This window comes from Nerophis lumbriciformis, linkage group LG10 (genome assembly GCF_033978685.3).
Source record: "Nerophis lumbriciformis linkage group LG10, RoL_Nlum_v2.1, whole genome shotgun sequence".
Taxonomy (NCBI): domain Eukaryota; kingdom Metazoa; phylum Chordata; class Actinopteri; order Syngnathiformes; family Syngnathidae; genus Nerophis; species Nerophis lumbriciformis.
Genome location: NC_084557.2, coordinates 26,862,311 through 26,885,326, shown reverse-complemented (window position 1 = coordinate 26,885,326; position 23,016 = coordinate 26,862,311). Strand labels below are relative to the sequence as shown.

The window sequence follows — 23,016 nt, the reverse complement described above, 5'->3', positions numbered from 1 at the left end:
TCCAAAATGTTGAGTGACAGGGTTCAAGAGGTAACATCGTCATGGCAACAGCAATGATGCTTGCACAAGTAGTCTGTGCCGTAGCTCAGATTTCTTCCCCCTCCCCATCACATAGGTCCTCTTAGCCAACAGTAACAAATGGTATAATTGATCAAACAAATGAGAATGAAGGACATTGATTGCTCTCCAGAACTGCTCATTATTTTTTAGGATAAAGTGTCTCACAGAGTCAAACATAGAGCAAGTTAATATTGTGTTTGTGTTTAAAACATAAACCAAACCCAGTGTGTATTGATAGTTCTGTGTTGTAAGTGCAGTAGGCTGTGAAATATACAAAAAAACACGACTGTCAATCACGTTATTTATCTGTTCTCTTGTCTAGATGACAGATAGCGCCACCACAAGCTTCCCCTCTGTGCTCAGTCACATGACCAACAGCATCCTGAATCACAACGTTTTGGCACTGCCTGTCCTGCCCAAACGGCGCGGCATCCCCCCCCTCCAAACCTTTGCACCGCTCAAGTCCAGCCTTCCCTGCGACTTCCACCTGCTCAACCTGCGCAGCATCCAAAGCCAAGTAAGAGGGCAAAAAAAAGGAATAATGCACACAGGTGGTCTTTGGGTGACAAACACATTTCAGTAATTCAGTCCTACGACACGTTGTTAGTTTAATTTAAGTGTAAATCGGAAGTCATACCTAAATTAACACTGAAGTCACACACTCCGTACAGAAACACATGAAGAACAGAACATACAGTAATAAAAACACTAAATGCAATAATTACATAAAACTAAAGATGTAACCGTATTGTAGATACCGTGGTATAGCAGTTTCAGAATCCTTACAATAATGCCATGACGTGTCATGGTGTCAAACAAATACTTGGTGAGTAGTTTTTTCTGGCATTTTCGCATTGGCCAGTGTGAAAATACACTACATCTCCCAGAATTCTCTGCACAGCGTGGGGGCGTGGAACGCAGTAAAGGGAGAAAAGGAGGTAACATGAGGGTGAATTGTGTTCGCAGTCGATCACAGTAATTGTTTTTTGTGGACATTTCCTGAACATTTCATCAAAATCCATCCATGGATGGATGGATGCATGGATGGATGGATGGCTAACAAACAGACAAGCAAACCCTGGCCAACACATAACCTCATTGGCGGAGGTAATTAAAGTACCAGTAGAGTAGAAAAACGAGTTGACTTTATATATTTTATTGCGTTTAATTGTAGCCATTAAACCATTTTCAATTGTATTTACAAACTGCAAAGTGGGTATGTGGAAAATACCGCTAAACATCACAAAATGCCACAATTTCAGACGGCCATTTTTTATTCTGCTCCGAATATCTTCAGCAATTTCTGTAGATTGACGTCACGATGTGAACGCTTCTGCACTTTGACCATATCAACAGATCAGTCATACTGGAAATACGCAAAATAGAAAGAGATGTGCTGTCTGTCATTCACAATCCTTATGTAAGATATGAACAGTTATGTTTTTATTTTTTTATGCATTTTAAGTCTGCTAACAATGGAGTCAATGGGGGCTCTCCATTCCGCCCGCAAAACTCTCTGAATAATCATCCAAAATCCGAAAACAATACTCTTTATACAGATCGTGACCTGAATGTTAACCAAATATTAGCGATGTTGTTATTATAAGCGCTGACGCAGACAAACTATGCATTGTCTATGCTGCACTGGACTCAAGGAAAGACTCATGTAATTATAAAATGAAACTGAAGATGGCAGTAATGAAACATATGCCGTAAAACTGTAAAGAAGAAGATGCTGTTGCAGCACCGCCGCATTGAGCCACCTGCTGCTGCTGCTGCATCGCATCTTGGCTTGTCAAAGTTTTTCTAGAGTATAAATCATGCCTCTCATCTGAATAATAGGAAGATTTAGCCATAAATCTATAAATTGTTCATCTGTGACGTTCAATCTATACCCGAAAATGGAGACAAACACACACAACCAAAGACAGTGTCTGCAGCAACTTTTTTAACCTTTCGGCATGTGGATTCAAATTAATTATTCATGTTAATGGGAAGATATGGACATCCTATCAGTCATCATCGCAGTGAGAGCAGACATTGTACAGTAAGCTATCGTTTTATTATGTTTGTAGTTTGTATTTCTGGTTTAGCACGTAGCAATAGACCTGCCGCTATCGAATATTTTAGTAATCGAGTATTCTATCGAATATCCCGATCGAATAATCGAATAAATAATATTTTTGCTTAATTAAGGTTTAATTATTACATGTTAATATGCCCTCAATTTTTGTGTTTGGCCTAATTGTCTTTTATTTCCTAAACGGCTGTTTTCATTATTGAAGGCTGACACGCACAGCTAAAATGCGTCCGTGGTTGATTGTGCCAATTTGTGTGTGCTAATAAAAACAGGTGCGCTCACAGCCCTATGTGCTGTGTGGTGTGACCGGATAAACAAAGTTCTTGTCTCTCGTGCGTTTTTGATGATTTTTATACGGTGCCGTTTAAACATTGGTTTCTCCACGCAAATCCGCTGAACTGTTTTTAACCTGCCAACAATACATAAACAATATAAAAAGACAAACCATTTAATGACAACAGTTTTAATGCAATACAGTTCACTGTATTCATTGCATGCAAAATAGTAATCAATGTTAATTTTGCCGTCATAACATGTTTGAGATGAATTTTTTTTTATATAAAATTAGTTAAAAATGTATATTTGCTGAGAAAGTTAAAATAAAAATATTCTTAGTATTAAAAACAAAACAATAAGAACAGTTTTCATTATATCAAACATAAAAAGTGGATTAGGTAGTGCCTTTAATACTGCATTTGAAATGTGCAACTTCATATTCAGAACCAATATGGCTGACAAGAACTTGGCACACAAGTGCTACCTCTGTGAACAAGGACTATAGTGGGTGCAAGCTATTCAAGTAGCATGTGGTTGCATGACTTGAATAACTTTGCACGACTATTTTCACGTGGTTACTAATGAAAGGCTAATTGAACACGACAGCTCGGATAGCATTGTTTGTTTTCAACACCTTTTGGCGGCATTTGATGACTTTACGGGAGTGAGAGAACAGATCCTGGTTATCATAATGAATAACATATATTTTACTAACACAACTTTTGCTTTGACATTTGATAATAAATGACTTACCTCACCTTCGGACGTTCCTCAATCGGATGCTTTCTCGACAGGTGCTGCAGCATCGAATTTGTGCTATTGTGGTATGCGAGCTCCACTTTGCAATGTTGAACGTTTTCCTTCCATTTTAGTGTGAAGTGTTCCCACATCTTAGACAACTTTTGTCGCTTCTTATTTGCCTCGTTTTGCTATGGCTCTTGTCCACTGCTTTCTGCGGCGTCTGCCATTGGGAGTTATGTCGGCGAAAAGGTTTTCTAAACTCAAGCGTATTTAAAAGAGCGATGTTGTGCAGTGCAGCCCCGTATGATCTGTGACGTAAACACGCTGTGCAATACCTAAACAGTCCGTGCGAAACGTGACTACTGTTTATTAAACGAGACAAAATGCTGTAAAAAAATTTAATTTACGACGCCTCGAGGCAGCTAAAATTCCTCGAATATATTTTGTAATCGAATTACTCAAGGAATCGTTTCAGCTCTACTTAGCAATACTGATACATTATGCTTAGTGTTTCACTAAGGCTGGATCTGTTGAGCACACAGCTTCTTAAACTTGTAGCTCACCCTCTTTATATTCGGGAGCAAAAATATAAGGTTCTGGATCATAATTTGTCCCAAAGTAATCGTTGTTGGCTCTCAAAGTCTGCATGATTTGCATTGTTGTTGGTGATGAAGGGATCTGTGGTTCCTACGTGAATACTGTATTTTAATGTCGATCCCCTCTGGCTGACACTGTATTCATTTTTAGTCCCCCGGCTGACGAGTGGCTAGCAGCTAATTATGTGTATCCATACACAGTGTGGAGCTGCTCTGCTCCCCTAAATTACAGTAATAATAATCTCATCCACTGCGGCAAATAAACTACATTTCTTAGTATCGTAAGTATCATTGTCATGTATTATCACTGCAGGAACAGGCTAAACTTGTTACACACTGAGAGCAAGCCAGTAGCAGGTATGCTAATAGCTAAGCTAACTTCTAAGCTAGTTTTGAACAACACCAAGAATAAAGTGTCGATGGAATTGCGTTGCAGCAAAAAGTAAGCAATTTTTAACAAGAAATTAACAAGCAGATTAATAAGATTAATATAAAAACTGTTGGTGTGTCAACATTGTTACAGTCGGTGCACAATTTGTAACAGGAAGGTGGATCGATCAACAAATTGGTGGCGTCATTACCAAAGGTAATATCAGTATATGATCACTACAAGAGTGATAAGACTAATATTTTTATTTTCTCCAAATAAATTATTTTTAAACATTAACAAAAACAACACATTTAGGGAATTATTCCCCAGACACAGGAGGACGTTTGAGGGCAAAAACCAATAAGTAGCAGATCGTTACTTTTGTTTAGTTATTGTGTGCAAAAGATTTTGTTTTTGCTCAAACAATTGTTAAAAAAAAGAGAATAATGGGTGCATGTAACATTCGAACAACAAAGCATATTTTTATTCGGTGCTTTTGTAAATTAAAGCAAGTTTGTAGAATAAATGGAGGCTCCAGAATGTTAATATGATACTTTTGAATATACACTGCAACCACATACTATATTTATCCCACAAAGGGGAAATTATTTCCTATTTTATCCTAGAATATTGCTTTTACAGTAATCACTTAGAATCGGGACCAGTTGGAAGTCAACCAGAATAAATTGTGTTCGACTCTGGAGTTTGCAGTGCACCATAATCAAAATGAATTGGGACTATTATCAAAGGCAAATATAAATGATAAATGGGTTATACTTGTATAGCGCTTTTCTACCTACACGGTACTCAAAGCGCTTTGACAGTATTTCCACATTCACCCATTCACACACTGATGGCGGGAGCTGCCATGCAAGACGCTAACCAGCAGCCATCAGGAGCAAGGGGTGAAGTGTCTTGCCCAAGGACACAACGGACGTGACTAGGATGGTAGAAGGTGGGGATTGAACCCCAGTAACCAGCAACCCTCCGATTGCTGGCACGGCCACTCTACCAACTTCGCCACGCCGTATAATGTAATGTATTATTCCCCAGACACAGTTGTTATATCAATCTTATTAATGTATAATGTAAGTTTATGTAAGTATAATTATTAGTATAAAAACATGATGTACTCATCACTCTTGTGTTTATTGATGTGTGCCTTAAAAGTAAGTATTGACCGCACATGTCTTTGAAATTTATTCAGTTGATATTGAGTTGCACCTACTTTTGCTGTCATCATAAGCTGAAATGTGTGTACTGCTTTCATTGCTAGGTTGCAACATCCTCACTTCTGGTTCTATGTTTATCACAAAAACCAAGGCAAAACACGTAAAAGTATCATGTGAGGATCACCTCTTTATACATTTTTGTGCGACTTTAGAGGCATTTCTCTACATGTCTGTTTAGTTTCCACGTTATACAACTTTATGTTCTGTCTTGTTCATGTTAAAGTTGTACTGCATGATGTACTTTGTATTTGTGTGTACTAAAACAGCAGGACCCCAACGCTCCGTCACCATATGCAGCTTTAATTCTTCACCGTTTGGGTTTTGACTGTGGATTGGACGCGCCAAACTTGGGCTTCAACTGCACCACCACCCAAGGACAGGTGAGGAGACACCCAAGCTTTCCTTATTCATGACCGTGTTCTCATGCTGGCTTGCATTCTTGTTTTCTCTGCAGCTAAACATTTCCAGCCTCTTTAAGGATGTGGAACTGCAGCTTCTCCAGCCTACATCTTTGACCTTTATGTATTCAAGTCCTCCATTGGCCAACCATTCCATAGTCAGTCTGAATCCGATGGACATCTCTGCCTTCAAGCTCAAATTGCGCTAAGCTGCCCGAATCCAACGGGCTAAGACTCTTCAGGCCCAGAACTGGACCTCCACTGGCTGCAGACTGTGACAGAGGGTCGGGGCTTTGTCAAACCCATTATGCAGAACCACAGGCGAGTCGGAGAACGTTGGTCCATTGCGACGCGGGAGAGATTGCTGTTTTGAACCACAGGAAATTGAACATCTGACTGAGTTCTGCTATGTAAGAATGTTTTCTATCCTGAGACTGAACTACTGAATGTAAATATTCTGATGATGTGCGACTGGAAGGATGGGATCGAGGATTCATCACGACACAGTGCAATTGACAAAGCTTGTTCTTCTTTCAGGTTTATTGTTTTTAAATGGTCTATGTGCACAATCATTTTAGTTTCCATATATTTTCAATTTAATGTCACTTTTCTTTTCTTTTTTTTTTGTCTCAATGCAGCAAAGAGATTGTGTGATGTGGACATTTGGAAACACAGGTGGTCTCATTTCACTGCCGCCACAATGTGATCATGACTCATGAAAGCTCCATAGTCACTGTCACTGTTTAGCTTCTTTACGCTCATCATCATCAGTCGTCTCTGGAGAACATTTGTCTTCATTCTCATGTCACGTTACTACATATTTTGTTGTGCTGAACACATTTCATGCACCTGGCTTGTGCAAAATTCACAAATACGGAATTTCAATTAAATTAATTTCAATTGAAATAGCTCCACCCTACAGAATGTTTAATTGGAATGACAGGAATTATAATTAAATTAATTGCGTATCAGATGAAGTCATTAAAGGCAAGTAAAAGAAAACAGTTGTCACATTAGTTTTGACCTAAATACTTTACAACTAAATAATTTACAAACACTCAAAATAAATGTTTTTTTTTTTAATAATTGCATTCTGGTAAATTAAGTATTTTTACACCATTTTCCATAATTTCAAGGTAACAATAGTAACAATGTATTTTCATTTTATACCCACATTATTAAGTGTTGGCATTCTAGCAAGATAGCGCCAAGTGACTTTTTAGTTTCTTACCTACATTTGGTAACATGCTAACTTTTGGCATGCCAGCGAGTAACAAAAATGGCAGCACTAAGGACAGAAAGTGTAAATGTCCTTAATGAGTTGAGCCTTTTGACTTCATAACAGTGTGAATCGGTCAAGAAATGTAGGAGTAGTTAATTCTGGAATACAACAAAATGATCTATTGGAATTTCAATTTTGCGTCCTTTGATTGTAATTTGTCAATCTAAATTCAATTATTCTTCCTGTTTGCAACCCAAATTGAAATTGATGGAATTGGAATTTGGGAGATATTCTCAATTTAATGTGGACTTTTGCATAAGTCCAGTGTGCTCAGCTGACGCTATACACCACAAAAATGTGCAGAAGTCACAGGCCACCACCTTATGTTGTTTTAATGATCTTTTTCACAGCGTTCATGTCAATACAGTAAAATATAATTTTGCAGCAAATAACACATGTAAGGGTGACCTAAAGCTTTTGCACAATCCCGATACATACGCAACTCACAGAAAGTTGGGGGTTAATGGGTGAAATGTAACATTTACATGCAAATTTAACAATGAACACTAGGTTCATCCTGAAATGTTTAGTGACTTAGTGCAGAGTGAGCAAATGCTGTAAAGTGGGAATGCAAGTTAGTCTTCGGTTGTGGGAAGTTCCTATATTCAAATCACTGATCGAGTTCACAGCCGCAATGAGATTATTCAATTCCAGTGCTCCATCAGTGACATTCCAGCAAGTCTTGCAACCATGAGGAAACCTTTTTATGCACTTAATGTGTCTGCTGTTTTTCTAGAAGTTTAAATTGATGTTTTTGATTTGAATGTGATTTGTTGTTGCAAAGTACATTCTCGGCACACACGAGCTGCAGCAGCCTAATAAGCATAAAATGTGTGTGGAGTGACCACTTACAACTAAATTCAATCTCCACAGATATTTCTGCACAATGCATGACTGCCTTCAATGGGACTGTGAACACTGTCACCCTTAAAAAAATATCATTACTTAACATGACCAAATTGCTGGGTTCCCTCTGGAGGTCTTGTCACACATGAACATGTTCTGCCCTGGCTTCCATTAGCACTTCATTGATTGTCACTTCCGTCCTTTTCCATCATCTTTTTTCATCGTGCGTCTCGTCTGTCTGTAAAACTGTCCTTCATAAAAACGAGGGTGAAAAGGAGCTGTGGTAAGGTAATAAAAAGGAGGCAATTAAGCTATCTTCTGTATTCCATTGTGTATAAAATGCAAAGGAAGATAATAAAGATGAATAACTGATTGGGCGGTTGACACACATGCTAGTTTGGTCCTCAAGCTTTATTCCAACAATGTTTATTTAATGATTTAGTTTTTGTACAATAGGGATCCATCCATTCATTTTCTACCGCTTGTCCCTTTCGGGGTCAAGGGGGTTGCTGCATTCGGGCGGAAGTTGGGGTACACCCTGGACAAGTCGCCACCTCATCGCAGGGCCAACACAGATAGACAACATTCACACACTAGGGCCGATTTTAGTGTTGCCAATCAACCTATCCCCAGGTGCATGTCTTTGGAGGTGGGAGGAAGCCGGAGTACCCGAAGGGAACCCACGCAGTCACGGGGAGAACATGCAAACTCCACACAGAAAGATCCCGAGCCCGGAATTGAACTCAGGACCTTCGATATTTAACTAAATTGTTTTGGGGACCACATTTCCATAAAGTTAAAGACGTCTCCCTTCACTATTTTTGTATATTCTGCAGAAACAGCGTCCTCTGCAGAAGATGTTTTGATTTATTTTTGTCAGAATTAGAGGAGCGCTCGGCTGTTTTTAAGAATCTGCTGCAAAAATGTGAGTCATAAGTTCTTAGAACTGACCTCGCAGCCACCTGTTGAATAACCCAAATGATGAAAGAGAGAGGACCTAAAAAGGAACCTTGAGGAACACCACTTGTATAACTAAAGAAGCAAAACAAATGACTACTCTCAAATAAACAATCTAAATCACATTACGAAAAAAAAACAAAAAACTGCCAAAATGAGAGGCCTGAAGAACGCCTCAGTTATGTAAATCACAAGTTTGGCCCCCGTCACCTAAGTGTTCTATGTTTGTGAGCAAGGTTAAAAAATGTCTAAGTATCTTTCAATGTGTTTCCAGTGGTCCAACTTCCTCTACACAACAGGACCACTCTAGTTTTCTAGGAATTTGCTGCAATTAGTATCGCAAGTTTTGATCTGACCTTGAGTTGAATAGCCCTGTTGTATGTCAGTGATGTCCGACTTCAGTGATTACCTCTCAAAATACCATCATTGATGTCACCACATGACCATTGCCGGCGAAATACTATACAGAAACACATTTACGCACTACTGGGCATTGTACAAAACGGGTTATTTTCTGGCGCATTTACCATCAGCAATTAAAACATATTTTATGTTGTACTGTCAAAATTTAAATAGCAAAAAAACATATTAAACATGAAAAAATAAAGAAATAAAATATCTGAACTCACATTTCATCGCCGGGACAGCTGAGCTAGCTTCCGGGGTTGGCCGACATCGTCTCACAAAATGTAGTTTCTCTTTAAATATCCTTCTTGAAAATGGCCTTGCAAATATATGTGTTGTCTTGTCTAATCATAAAAGATTCAGACGAGGCGTGTTGGCTAAGTTCTTAAAGTTTACTCCACATCGTGCTCATCAAAACATCCTACAAACCCTGTTTCCATATGAGTTGGGAAATTGTGTTAGATGTAAATATAAACGGAATACAATGATTTGCAAATCCTTTTCAACCCATATTCAGTTGAATGCACTACAAAGACAAGATATTTGATGTTCAAACTCATAAACTTTATTTTTTTTTTTGCAAATAATAATTAACTTAGAATTTCATGGCTGCAACACGTGCCAAAGTAGTTGGGAAAGGGCATGTTCACCACTGTGTTACATCACCTTTTCTTTTAACAACACTCAATAAACAATTGGGAAATGAGGAAACATTGTTAAAGCTTTGAAAGTGGAATTCTTTCCCATTCTTGTTTTATGTAGAGTTTCAGTCGTTCAACAGTCCGGGGTCTCCGCTGTCGTATTTTACGCTTCATAATGGGCCACACATTTTCGATGGGAGACAGGTCTGGACTGCAGGCAGGCCAGGAAAGTACCTGCACTCTTTTTTTACGAAGCCACGCTGTTGTAACACGTGCTGAATGTGGCTTGGCATTGTCTTGCTGAAATAAGCAGGGGCATCCATGAAAAAGACGGCGCTTAGATGGCAGCATATGTTGTTCCAAAACCTGTATGTATCTTTCAGCATTAATGGTGCCTTCACAGATGTGTAAGTTACCCATGTCTTGGGCACTAATGCACCCCCATACCATCACAGATGCTGGCTTTTGAACTTTGTGTCGATAACAGACTGGGTGGTTCGCTTCCCCTTTGGTCCGGATGACACGATGTCGAATATTTCCAAAAACAATTTGAAATGTGGACTCGTCAGACCACAGAACACTTTTCCACTTTGCATGAGTCCATCTTAGATGATCTCGGGCCCAGAGAAGCCGGCGGCGTTTCTGGATGTTGTTGATAAATGGCTTTCGCTTTGCATAGGAGCTTTAACTTGCACTTACAGATGTAGCGACCAACTGTATTTAGTGACAGTGGTTTACTGAAGTGTTCCTGAGCCATTTGGTGATATTCTTTAGAGATTGATGTCGGTTTTTGATACAGTGCCGTCTGAGCGATTGAAGGTCACGGTCATTCAATGTTGGTTTCCGGCCATGCCGCTTACGTGGAGTGATTTCTCCAGATTCTCTGAACCTTTTGATGATATTATGGACCGTAGATGTTGAAATCCCTAAATTTCTTGCAATTGCATTTTGAGAAAGGTTGTTCTTAAACTGTTTGACTATTTGCTCATGCAGTTGTGGACAAAGGGGTGTACCTCGCCCCATCCTTTCTTGTGAAAGACTGAGCATTTTTTGGGAAGCTGTTTTTATACCCAATCATGGCACCCACCTGTTCCCAATTAGCCTGCACACCTGTGGGATGTTCCAAATAAGTGTTTGATGAGCATTCCTCAACTTTATCAGTATTTATTGCCACCTTTCCCAACTTCTTTGTCACGTGTTGCTGGCATCAAATTCTAAAGTTAATGATTATTTGCAAAAAAACATCAAATATGTTGTCTTTGTAGCATATTCAACTGAATATGGGTTAAAAATTATTTGCAAATCATTGTATTCCGTTTATATTTACATTTAACACAATTTCCCAACTCATATGGAAACGGGGTTTGTACGTTCCCATCCTCACCTATGGTCATGAGCTTTGGGTTATGACCGAAAGGACAAGATCACGGGTACAAGCGGCCGAAATGAGTTTCCTCCGCAGGGTGGCGGGACTCTCCCTTAGAGATAGGGTGAGAAGCTCTGTCATCCGGAGAGGGAAGTCTGGGCTTCTCTGCTTAGGCTGCTGCCCCCGCGACCCGATCTCAGATATGCGGAGGGAAATGGATGGATGGATGGTGTGATCAACTAAATTTCACAACATTTTAGTTTGCTAAAATGACAGTAAGTTGACTAAAATACAAAGTATAAAAGATAGGACATCTTTAAAGTTTTCTTGAAAACATCTTGAATTTAGGTTACCTGTAAAGCATTTATTTAACTCGAAAGCCAATAAACAATAGACAAACATTTAGTTTTTTGGAACGGTCAGTTTTCTATGCAGTGTTTCTATCATTCAAATAAAGTCCTCATCTTTAACTTATTGGCATGGTTTTCCCTTATTCGTACCTTTTTGTCCATTGTCGTGGTCTGAGCTACTCTGTAACATTATTTAGTTTCGGTCATCATTTTCGCTTGTTTTTTTAAAGGGGAACATTATCACCAGACCTATGTAAGCGTCAATATATACCTTGATGTTGCAGAAAAAAGACCATATATTTTTTTAACCGATTTCCGAACTCTAAATAGGTGAATTTTGGCGAATTAAACGCCTTTCTATTATTCGCTCTCGGAGCGATGACGTCACGTTGTGACGTCACATCGGGAAGCAATCCGCCATTTTCTCAAACACATTACAAACACCGAGTCAAATCAGCTCTGTTATTTTCCGTTTTTTCGACTGTTTTCCGTACCTTGGAGACATCATGCCTCGTCGGTGTGTTGTCGGAGGGTGTAACAACACGAACAGGGACGGATTCAAGTTGCACCAGTGGCCCAAAGATGCAAAAGTGGCAAGAAATTGGATGTTTGTTCCGCACATTTTACCGACGAAAGCTATGCTACGACAGAGATGGCAAGAATGTGTGGATATCCTGCGACACTCAAAGCAGATGCATTTCCAACTGGACTGGGCAGATCAGCTTTCAGGAAAAGAGCGCGGATGAGGGTATGTCTACAGAATATATTAATTGATGAAAACTGGGCTGTTTGCACTCTCAAAGTGCATGTTGTTGCCAAATGTATTTCATATGCTGTAAACGTAGTTCATAGTTGTTAGTTTCCTTTAATGCCAAACAAGCACATACCAATCGTTGGTTAGAAGGCGATCGGCGAATTCGTCCTCGCTTTCTCCCGTGTCGCTGGCTGTCATGTTGTTTTCGTCGGTTTCGCTTGCATACGGTTCAAACCGATATGGCTCAATAGCTTCAGTTTCTTCTTCAATTTCGTTTTCGCTACCTGCCTCCACACTACAACCATCCGTTTCAATACATGCCTAATCTGTTGAATCGCTTAAACCGCTGAAATCCGAGGCTGAATCCGAGCTAATGTCGCTATAAACTTGCTGTTCACCCCGCCATGTTTGTTTGTATCGGCATCACTGTGTGACGTCACAGGAAAATGGACGGGTGTATATAACGATGGTTAAAATCAGGCACTTTGAAGCTTTTTTTAGGGATATTGCGTGATGGGTAAAATTTTGAAAAAAACTTTGAAAAATAAAATAAGCCACTGGGAACTGATTTTTAATGGTTTTAACCCTTCTGAAATTGTGATAATGTTCCCCTTTAAGTGACTAAAAGACATGAACACTGGTTCAAAGTTCAACAGATTGATTCTTCACAACACTTCCTCCAGCGTTCTAATTCCCTCCTGCAAGCGTTTTATGTCCTTTAGTTTGAGTTTACACGATCTGCATTCCTGCTGTTTATTGCTGTTGTTCATGGGGGCTCCATCACCCTCCTGACTGATGATGTGTTGTGCTGCTGCGTCTGATTATTCTGCTTCCATCTCAGTGTTGTCTGAGGGGAATGAGGGGAAAACTGAAGTCATGTCATAGTTTGCTCTACACAAACAACCGTAATAAAATATTTGGGAAAAAAGATTCATCGGATTTCGCAAGGCAGCATTTGAATGAAATTCTTCACATGTTATTCACACATTCTTTACATGTTTAACTAATTTTCTTCACGTTTTTCACACATTCTTCACATGTTTTCTACACATTCTTCACATGTACTTCAATGTTTATTTATATAGCCCTAAATCACAAGTGTCTCAAAGGGCTGCACAAGCCACAACGACATCCTCGGTCCAGAGCCCACATAAGGGCAAGGAAAAACTCACAACCCAGTGGGACGTCAATGTGAATGACTATGAGAAACCTTGGAGAGGACCCCTCTCCCCCCCCCTATAGGGGAGACCGGATGCAATGGACATCAAGTGGGTCTAGCATAATATTGTGAAAGTCCAGTCCATAATGGATCTAACGTAATAGTGAGAGTCCAGTCCATAGTGGGGCCAGCAGGAAACCATCCCGAGCCGAGACGGGTCAGCAGTGCAGAGATGTCCCCAACCGATGCACAGGCGAGCGGTCCACCCCGGGTCCCGACTCTGGACAGCCAGCACTTCATCCATGGTCACCGGACCTGTCCCCCCCCACCCCCCCCACCCCCCCCCCCCCCCCACAAGGGAGAGGGCGGCAGAGAAGAAAAGAAAAGAAACGGCAGATCAACTGGTCAAAAAACGTACTTCATACATTCTTCACATGTTCTCAACATGTTCTTCACACGTTCCTCACACATTCATTATTTGTTTTTATAATGTTCTTGACATGTTCTTCACACATTGTTCACATTTGCTTTACACGTTCTTCATGTTTTCTTCACATGGACCAAAAAGCATGACCAACATTGCCCACTTGACTAATGTCCTCCTTTGGGAAAAGAGCACCTTTAACCTCAGTATGTCCAAGGTACAAAGAAGCTGCCCAATCTGGATCACACTCCAGCAATTCATTGGCTGAAAAACTCAAGAAACGCAAACATAATTGATTAGTAGATTCCTTCATTTGTCATTTTCAGAGCACACTCAAGACAATGAAACACTGTTCTCAACTTAGTTAGCCAACAGTTAACTTGAACGCCAACACTATCACGTGTCTTTCACCAATCAAGTCACGACAGATGTAACCACACAACAATGTATTTACTAGAGTCATTTATAACTTATCTTTGTGAAAAAATGCTGCTCACCTCTATGTTGGAAAACGATAAACTTAGTTTTTTTGTTTTTTTAAAGGGGAACATTATCACAATTTCAGAAGGGATAAAACCATTAAAAATCAGTTCCCAGTGGCTTATTATATTTTTTGAAGTTTTTTTCAAAATTTTACCCATCACGCAATATCCCTAAAAAAAGCTTCAAAGTGCCTGATTTTAACCATCGTTATATACACCTGTCCATTTTCCTGTGACGTCACATAGTGATGCCAATACAAACAAACATGGCGGATAGAACAGCAAGGTATAGCGACATTAGCTCGGATTCAGACTCGGATTTCAGCGGCTTAAGCGATTCAACAGATTACGCATGTATTGAAACGGATGGTTGTAGTGTGGAGGCAGGTAGCGAAAACGAAATTGAAGAAGAAACTGAAGCTATTGAGCCATATCGGTTTGAACCGTATGCAAGCGAAACCGACGAAAACGACACGACAGCCAGCGACACGGGAGAAAGCGAGGACGAATTCGGCGATCGCCTTCTAACCAACGATTGGTATGTGTTTGTTTGGCATTAAAGGAAACTAACAACTATGAACTAGGTTTACAGCATATGAAATACATTTGGCAACAACATGCACTTTGAGGGTGCAGACAGCCCAGTTTTCATCAATTAATATATTCTGTAGACATACCCTCATCCGCGCTCTTTTCCTGAAAGCTGATCTGTCCAGTCCAGTGGGAAATGCATCTGCTTTGAGTGTCGCAGGATATCCACACATTCTTGCCATCTCTGTCGTAGCATAGCTTTCGTCGGTAAAGTGTGCGGAACAAACGCCCAATTTCTTGCCACTTTTGAATCTTTGGGCCACTGGTGCAACTTCAATCCGTCCCTGTTCGTGTTGTTACACCCTCCGACAACACACCGACGAGGCATGATGTCTCCAAGGTACGGAAAACAGTCGAAAAAACGGAAAATAACAGAGCTGATTTGACTCGGTGTTTGAGAAAATGGCGGATTGCTTCCCGATGTGACGTCACGTTGTGACGTCATCGCTCCGAGAGCGAATAATAGAAAGGCGTTTAATTCGCCAAAATTCACCCATTTAGAGTTCGGAAATCGGTTAAAAAAATATATGGTCTTTTTTCTGCAACATCAAGGTATATATTGACGCTTACATAGGTCTGGTGATAATGTTCCCCTTTAACTTTCAAGCTCGGTACCGGAAGACACAATCGATTTACGCATGCGCAAAATGTACGTCTTCATCATTGGTGTCAAACTCTGGCCCATGTAATTTCATTTGGCCCTTGAGGCAATATCAAATTAACACTAGAGCTAGCCCGCCAATTATATACAGTGGCGGTGCCGTGGTAACACCTCATTCACCGCTATTTCTCATACTTGCCAACTCTTCCGGGAAACTCCCAAATTTCATTGCCCCTCCCGAAAATATGCCCCGAGCTGTCGTCACGTCCGCTTTTCATCCAGTCCAACGACGTGCTGGCCCAGTTACATAATATGTTCGGCTTCTGCACGCGCCAACAAAAGTGAATGCAATGCATACTTGATCAACAGCCATACAGGTCACACTGAGGGTGGCCGTATAAACAACTTTAACACTGTTACAAATATGCGCCACACTGTGAACCCACACCAAACAAGAATGACAAACACATTTCGGGAGAACATCCGCACCGTAACACAACATATACACAACAGAGCAAATGCCCAGAACCCTTTGCAGCACTAACTCTTCCGGTATTTTAGAATTCATAATGCACCACACATTTTCAATGGGAGACAGGTCTGGACTACAGGCAGGCCAGTCTAGTACCCGCACTCTTTTACTATGAAGCCACGTTGATGTAACACGTGGCTTGGCATTGTCTTGCTGAAATAAGCAGGGGCGTCTATGGTAACGTTGCTTGGATGGCAACATATGTTGCTCCAAAACCTGTATGTACCTTTCAGCATTAATGGCGCCTTCACAGATGTGTAAGTTACCCATGTCTTGGGCACTAATACACCCCCATACCATCACAGATGCTGGCTTTTCAACTTTGCGCCTATAACAATCCGAATGGTTCTTTTCCTCTTTGGTCCGGAAGACACGACGTCCACAGTTTCCCAAAAAATTTTGAAATGTGTACTCGTCAGACCACAGAACACTTGTTCACTTTGTATCAGTCCATCTTAGATGAGCTCAGGCCCAGCGAAGCCGACGGCGTTTCTGGGTGTTGTTGATAAACGGTTTTCGCCTTGCATAGGAAAGTTTTAACTTGCACTTACAGATATAGCGACCAACTGTAGTTACTGACAGTGGGTTTCTGAAGTGTTCCTGAGCCCATGTGGTAATATCCTTTACACACTGAAGTCGCTTGTTGATGCAGTACAGCCTAAGGGATCGAAGGTCACGGGCTTAGCTGCTTACGTGCAGTGATTTCTCCAGATTCTCTGAACCCTTTGATGATATTACGGACCGTGGATGGTGAAATCTCTAAATTCCTTGCAATAGCTGGTTGAGAAAGGTTTTTCTTAAACTGTTCAACAATTTGCTCACGCATTTGTTGACCAAGTGGTGACCCTCGCCCCATCCTTGTTTGTGAATGACTGAGCATTTCATGGAATCTACTTTTATACCCAATCATGGCACCCACCTGCTCCCAATTTACCTGTTCACCTGTAGGCTGTTCCAAATAAGTGTTTGATGAGCATTCCTCAACTTTAGCAGTATTTATTGCCACCTTTCCCAACTTCTTTGTCACGTGTTGCTGGCATCAAATTCTAAAGTTAATGATTATTTGCAAAAAAAAAAAAAGTTTTATCAGTTTGAACATCAAATATGTTGTCTTTGTAGCATAATCAACTGAATATGGGTTGAAAATGATTTGCAAATCATTGTATTCTGTTTATATTTACATCTAACACAATTTCCCAACTCATATGGAAACGGGGTTTGTATAAGTTGTTCATCTGTGACATTCAATTTATACCCGGAGATGGAGACAAACACACACAACCGAAGACAAGTGTCTGCAGGCAGCCACCTTTTTAAACCTTTGTGTGGATTATGAATAATTCTTCATCTTAACGGGAAGATATGGACATCCTATCAGCCGTGAGTAAAGTAAAAGCAGACATCGTACAGTAAGCGATCATTTTATTATGTTTGTAGTTTGTACTTCTTGTTTAGCACTTAGCAATACTGCTACATGATGTTTAGTGTTCCACGTAAGCTGGATCTGTTTAGCAGAGCTTATAAAACTTGGAGATCATCCTCCTTAAACTCAGGATCAACAATATAAGGTTCTGGATCATCATTTGTCCCAAAGTAATCGTTGTTAGCTCTCACAAAGTCTGCATGATTAGTACCGTTGTTGATGGGGAAGGGATCTGCGGTCCCTACCTTTACGTCACAGATCACGTGACTGGCTTGCTCATTATCTCTCAAAATGGCTTGGGAATCTCCTTGCCTATTTACTCGCAATCTTTGGAAGTCTGTAGGTGTCGTACATCCGATATATATGATAACAGCTTCAATGTAGACGCAACTTGTTTTTCCACTCTACTGCTACTTGAATTACACTTTTCAGTTGTGCTTTGCTGATGTTTACTTGCATTTCCATTCTGTCTGCCTTCAGCGTCCTCTTCGCCGACTTGTCTGCCCTCTCATTCCCTACCACCCCCACAAGTACTGGCAACCAAAGGAATGTGACCCTGCCCCACTGTTATTTATTTTTGTCACTGTGTGTGAGATCTTATATAAAATGTCTAAGTGAAAGTGAAGTGATGTGATACTCTCTGGAACTGATGCTGAGTCTGAGCATTGCTCAGTGGGTAGAATGGCCATCTTGTAAACGGTGGATTACTAGTTCGATCCCAGCCTGGAGAGCTCATGTTGGGGTGTCCCTGAGCTCTAGCTGCTCCTCATAGGTCTTGGTTAGAGCCTTGCATGGCAGATTCCCCTATCAGTATCACCATTTGTTCTTGAATATGCAATGACAATGAAAGCCCATTCTATAACGCTCTTGTCTTGTGGTGCTATTCCAACCCATTTTAATGCCACCATCTCCATTGTGTACACCCTAGGGTTGTCCCGATACCAATATGTTGGTGGCTTTATTTTAACAAAAAATCTTACGTTACATTAAACATATGTTTCTTATTGCAATTTTGTCCTTAAATAAAATAGTGAAAATACGAGACAACTTTTCTTTTATTTAGAGATGTCCGATATTATCGACCGATAAATACGTTAAAATGTAATATCGGAAATTATCGGTATCGTTGTTGTTTTTTATCGGTATCGTTTTTTTTTAGTTTTTTTTTATTAAATCAACATAAAAAACACAAGATACACTTACAATTCGTGCACCAACCCAAAAAACCTTCCTCCCCCATTCACACTCATTCACACAAAAGGGTTGTTGCTTTCTGTTATTAATATTCTGGTTCCTACATTATATATCAATATATATCAATACAGTCTGCAAGGGATACAGTCCGTAAGCACACATGATTGTGCGTGCTGCTGGTCCACTAATAGTACTAACCTTTAACAGTTAATTTTACTCATTTTCATTAATTACTAGTTTCTATGTAGCTGTTTTTATATTGTTTTACTTTCTTTTTTATTCAAGAAAATGTTTTTAATTTATTTATCTTATTTTGTTAATTTTTTTGAAAAAGTACCTTATCTTCACCATACCTGGTTGCCCAAATTAGGCATAATAATGTGTTAATTCCACGACTGCATATATCGGTTGATATCGGTATCGGTAATTAAAGAGTTGGACAATATCGGAATATCGGATATCGGCAAAAAGCCATTATCTGACATCCCTACTTTTATTAGTAAGTAAGCAAACAAAGGCTCCTAATTTAGGTGCTGACGTATGCACTGCATACGTTGGACTCGAGTCAGACTCGAGTCATGAATTTGATGACTTTAGACTCGACTTGACAAAATGTAAAGAGACTCGCATCTCGACTTAGACTTTAACATCAATGACCTGTGACTTCACTTGGTGTTAGAATAATTATGTATAAGTTATCACACAACTCTTATGCTTAAAGGCCGTTGCTATAGTTGTTATCTATTGTGCTCAAATTTTACTTTTCTATCTGTGCAAGGGCACACAACTTGTAATCTTCCACGGCATATGAGGGGTGGCCTCGCCGCAGATGTTATCTTTGTTTTAGCCCGCTACCAGCCAAGGACTTCAAGTACCTCACCGAAGATAAGACGACAGCACGCAGACGAAGCAGAGACAAGGCGAAATCACAAGACCCCAGCACATTCCGTCACGTATTGTGCGCACTGGAGCTGCTTTGCATGATATGTGTGACCACTCCCTTTGGAGGCAGCCTCAGTGATGTTAACTAGGGAACTCCTGAATAAATAGAGGAGCGTGGGAGCTGTGCCTTAGAGCATAGGGTGAGACTGTGACTGAGTGTGCAGGACCATGCATTCTCCACATGAGCTAAATTGAACTCTGACTCTGCCTGATTCCTTGCTTCTTGTCTTGTTTAATAGATAGTTCGGTGTTTGAACCTGACACTTGGACTTCAGCCTTTTGACTTGACAAGACTTGCTACATTCCCCAAAACCCAAAGATTAAAAAGCTATTCAGGAGCGCTCCGTATCTTTCATTGTGTACGTGTGTGTCTGTCAGCGTGTGTGCTGTCGGTACAACATCTAATCAAATTAGATCCAATTTGTTTTCATCCGACAGCATTCATCCAATCAAATTGCAGGACAACCAACGAAGAAGAGCTGTCAACGCGGCAGTGAGAAAAAATTATACTAAAGATAGTTTTGTTTGGGTATAAAAACTACGAGGTGGTCAACAAAAAATGAATTGCAGTATGCAAAACATGCGAAGATTACAGACGGAGACGCAACAACTCCCAACTTCGTTCGACATTTGAAGTTGCACAAAGAAGGGTACGTTTTGAATGTAAGCTAACGTTTATTGGCTAAGTAACGTAACTTTTATTTGCTATGTAGTTAAATCAGTGAGACTGTAAACTCACTGCTAACGTTAAAACTTTATTGCAAACACGGCAATCTGTTGCGTCCACTGCAGTTCACTACCTTATTCATTTTTTGTTAAGTGATTTATTTTTAAGCAGGGTTGCATGAGGTACCTATAAATAACGTTACGTTAGTCAATGTATCACACACAGTAACGTGTGTATTTTAACCACCTACAAAAAGACAAACATAGTAAAATAAAGTTCAGTTAAAATGTACACTATATTAAGAATATGTGTACCGTTTTAGATAGCTTTCCGACATACTGCTGGTTGTTTGCCTCACAACACACGTGAGTTGCAGGGCTGGAGACGATGAATTAACAAGCGATATAAATTCCGTTTCTTTACAGAATGAGCTGTCTTGACGGCGAGATAAAGCAATGAAAATATTCTTTGTATGGCTTACACTTAAACTGACATTGATTTGATTAAGTTTGCCTCTTTGAGGTGGCTTAAAGGGGAACATTATCACAATTTCAGAATTGTTAAAACCATTAAAAATCAGTTCCCAGTGGCTTATTATATTTTTCGAAGTTTTTTTCAAAATTTTACCCATCACGCAATATCCCTAAAAAAAGCTTCAAAGTGCCTGATTTTAATCACCCGTCCATTTTCCTGTGAGGTCACATAGTGAAGCCAACACAAACAAACATGGCGGAAAGAACAGCAAGCTATAGCGACATTAGCTCGGATTCAGACTCGGATTTCAGCGGCTTAAGCGATTCAACAGATTACGAATGTATTGAAACGGATGGTTGTAGTGTGGAGGCAGGTAGCGAAAACGAAATTGAAGAAGAAACTGAAGCTATTGAGCCATATCGGTTTGAACCGTATGCAAGCGAAACCGACGAAAACGACACGACAGCCAGCGGCGCGGGAGAAAGCGAGGACGAATTCGGCGATCGCCTTCTAACCAACGATTGGTATGTGTTTGTTTGGCATTAAAGGAAACTAACAACTATGAACTAGGTTTACAAAAAAGCTGATCTGTCCAGTTTTGGAGTTGATGTGAGCCAAGACATCCAGGGGGTTTAGCTCGCTCGTCTGCGGGAACAAACTGCCGCCATTGCTTGCCGTGCTACCAAGGTCCTTTGTCCCTGAATTGCTCACACACTCCGGCAGATTCAATGGGGGTCTGGCGGCAGATTTCTTTGACTTTATCGTTGGAAATGCATCTGCTTTGAGTGTCGCAGGATATCCACACATTCTTGCCATCTCTGTCGTAGCATAGCTTTCGTCGGTAAAGTGTGCGGAACAAACGTCCAATTTCTTGCCACTTTCGCATCTTTGGGCCACTGGTGCAACTTGAATCCGTCCCTGTTCGTGTTGTTACACCCTCCGACAACACACCGACGAGGCATGATGTCTCCAAGGTACGGAAAACAGTCGAAAAAAACGGAAAATAACAGAGCTGTTTTGACCCGGTTTTTGAGAAAATGGCGGATTGCTTCCTGATGTGACGTCACGTTGTGATGTCATCGCTCCGAGAGCGAATATTTAATTCGCCAAAATCTCTGTCACTATTTTTCTAACCATGCTGAACACCCTCTCTGATGATGCATTCTGCTTCGTCTCCTTGTTGTGTGCGCAGTTGTGCACTGCCCTCTCTAAAAGCCCTAGATGTTAATGTCACATATGCATGTACAGTAGATGGCAGTATTGCCCTGTTTAAGAGTGTCACAACATTGCTGTTTACGGCAGACAAACTGCTTTACGGTAGACGAAAACGTGACTGCTGTTGTTGTTTGTTGTTGCCGCGCTGGGAGGACGTTAATGAAACTGCCTAACAATAAACCCACATAAGAAACTAAGAACTCGCCCTCGATCATTCTACAGTTATAATGTGATTGGGCAGGCACGCTGTTTATATTGTGGGAAAGCGGACGTGAAAACAGGCTGTCGACACGTCACTCAGGTCCGCCTGAATCTCGGGAGATTTTCGGGAGAAAATTTGTCCCGGGAGGTTTTCGGGAGAAGCGCTGAATTTCGGGAGTCTCCCGGAAAATCCGGGAGGGTTGGCAAGTATTGTGGTGGGAGATGGTTTTGAAAGAAACAAAAGTGGTATCTCCTTCTCTTTCAAAGTTATCAAAACTCAGCTGACTGCTGCACACAAGCACAACATTCAAAGGTGTGTTTGATGCTGAATTTGGGGAACAGAAAGGCCTCCCTGCTGCAGTCAACACAAGATGGAACTCAACACTGAGGCAAGGGAAGGCTGTTCTCCAGTGCAATCATGTAACTGACTGCAGCAGTGACTAAGTATTTCAGTCTAACACGGCATCACCAACACAAATCGTAATGACAAAGTCTCTTTTGTTTCTGCTATTGTTTTTACATGTTTACCAGAATTGATCCTGCAAGATGCTGCAGAGACTGAGCAACCTGCGCCTCTTGTTGATGAAGAAGAGCAAGGGGATCTTGGAGAAGGAGCAGGGCTGTTTGCTGCTTACCATAAGAGACAGAAGAAGGATGTTGGGACTACTCCAGCACTACAGCTACTGTAAATCACTACCTTGACATAGCTGAAGGACAGAATGCCCTTTTGTTCTGGGCATTGAATGGGTTGGGTTAT

The 23,016-nt window shown here is 40.6% G+C and overlaps 1 protein-coding gene across 2 annotated transcripts in view; it reads left to right on the top strand.

The window, feature by feature from the left end:
- Nucleotides 1-8,254, top strand: part of man2a2 (mannosidase, alpha, class 2A, member 2) — a 50,915-nt gene extending 42,661 nt beyond the window's left edge. Inside the window, exons 21-23 of one of the 2 annotated variants that reach the window (XM_061969957.1) lie at nucleotides 383-577; nucleotides 5,625-5,735; nucleotides 5,810-8,254. In XM_061969957.1, the coding sequence (XP_061825941.1) occupies nucleotides 383-577; nucleotides 5,625-5,735; nucleotides 5,810-5,962 (459 nt within the window). In that variant the 3' untranslated portion in view covers nucleotides 5,963-8,254. Of the gene's footprint in view, nucleotides 1-382; nucleotides 578-5,621; nucleotides 5,736-5,809 lie in introns of both variants that reach the window. The other variant, XM_061969956.1, reaches the window with a different exon arrangement.
- Nucleotides 8,255-23,016: the final 14,762 nt, after the last annotated feature.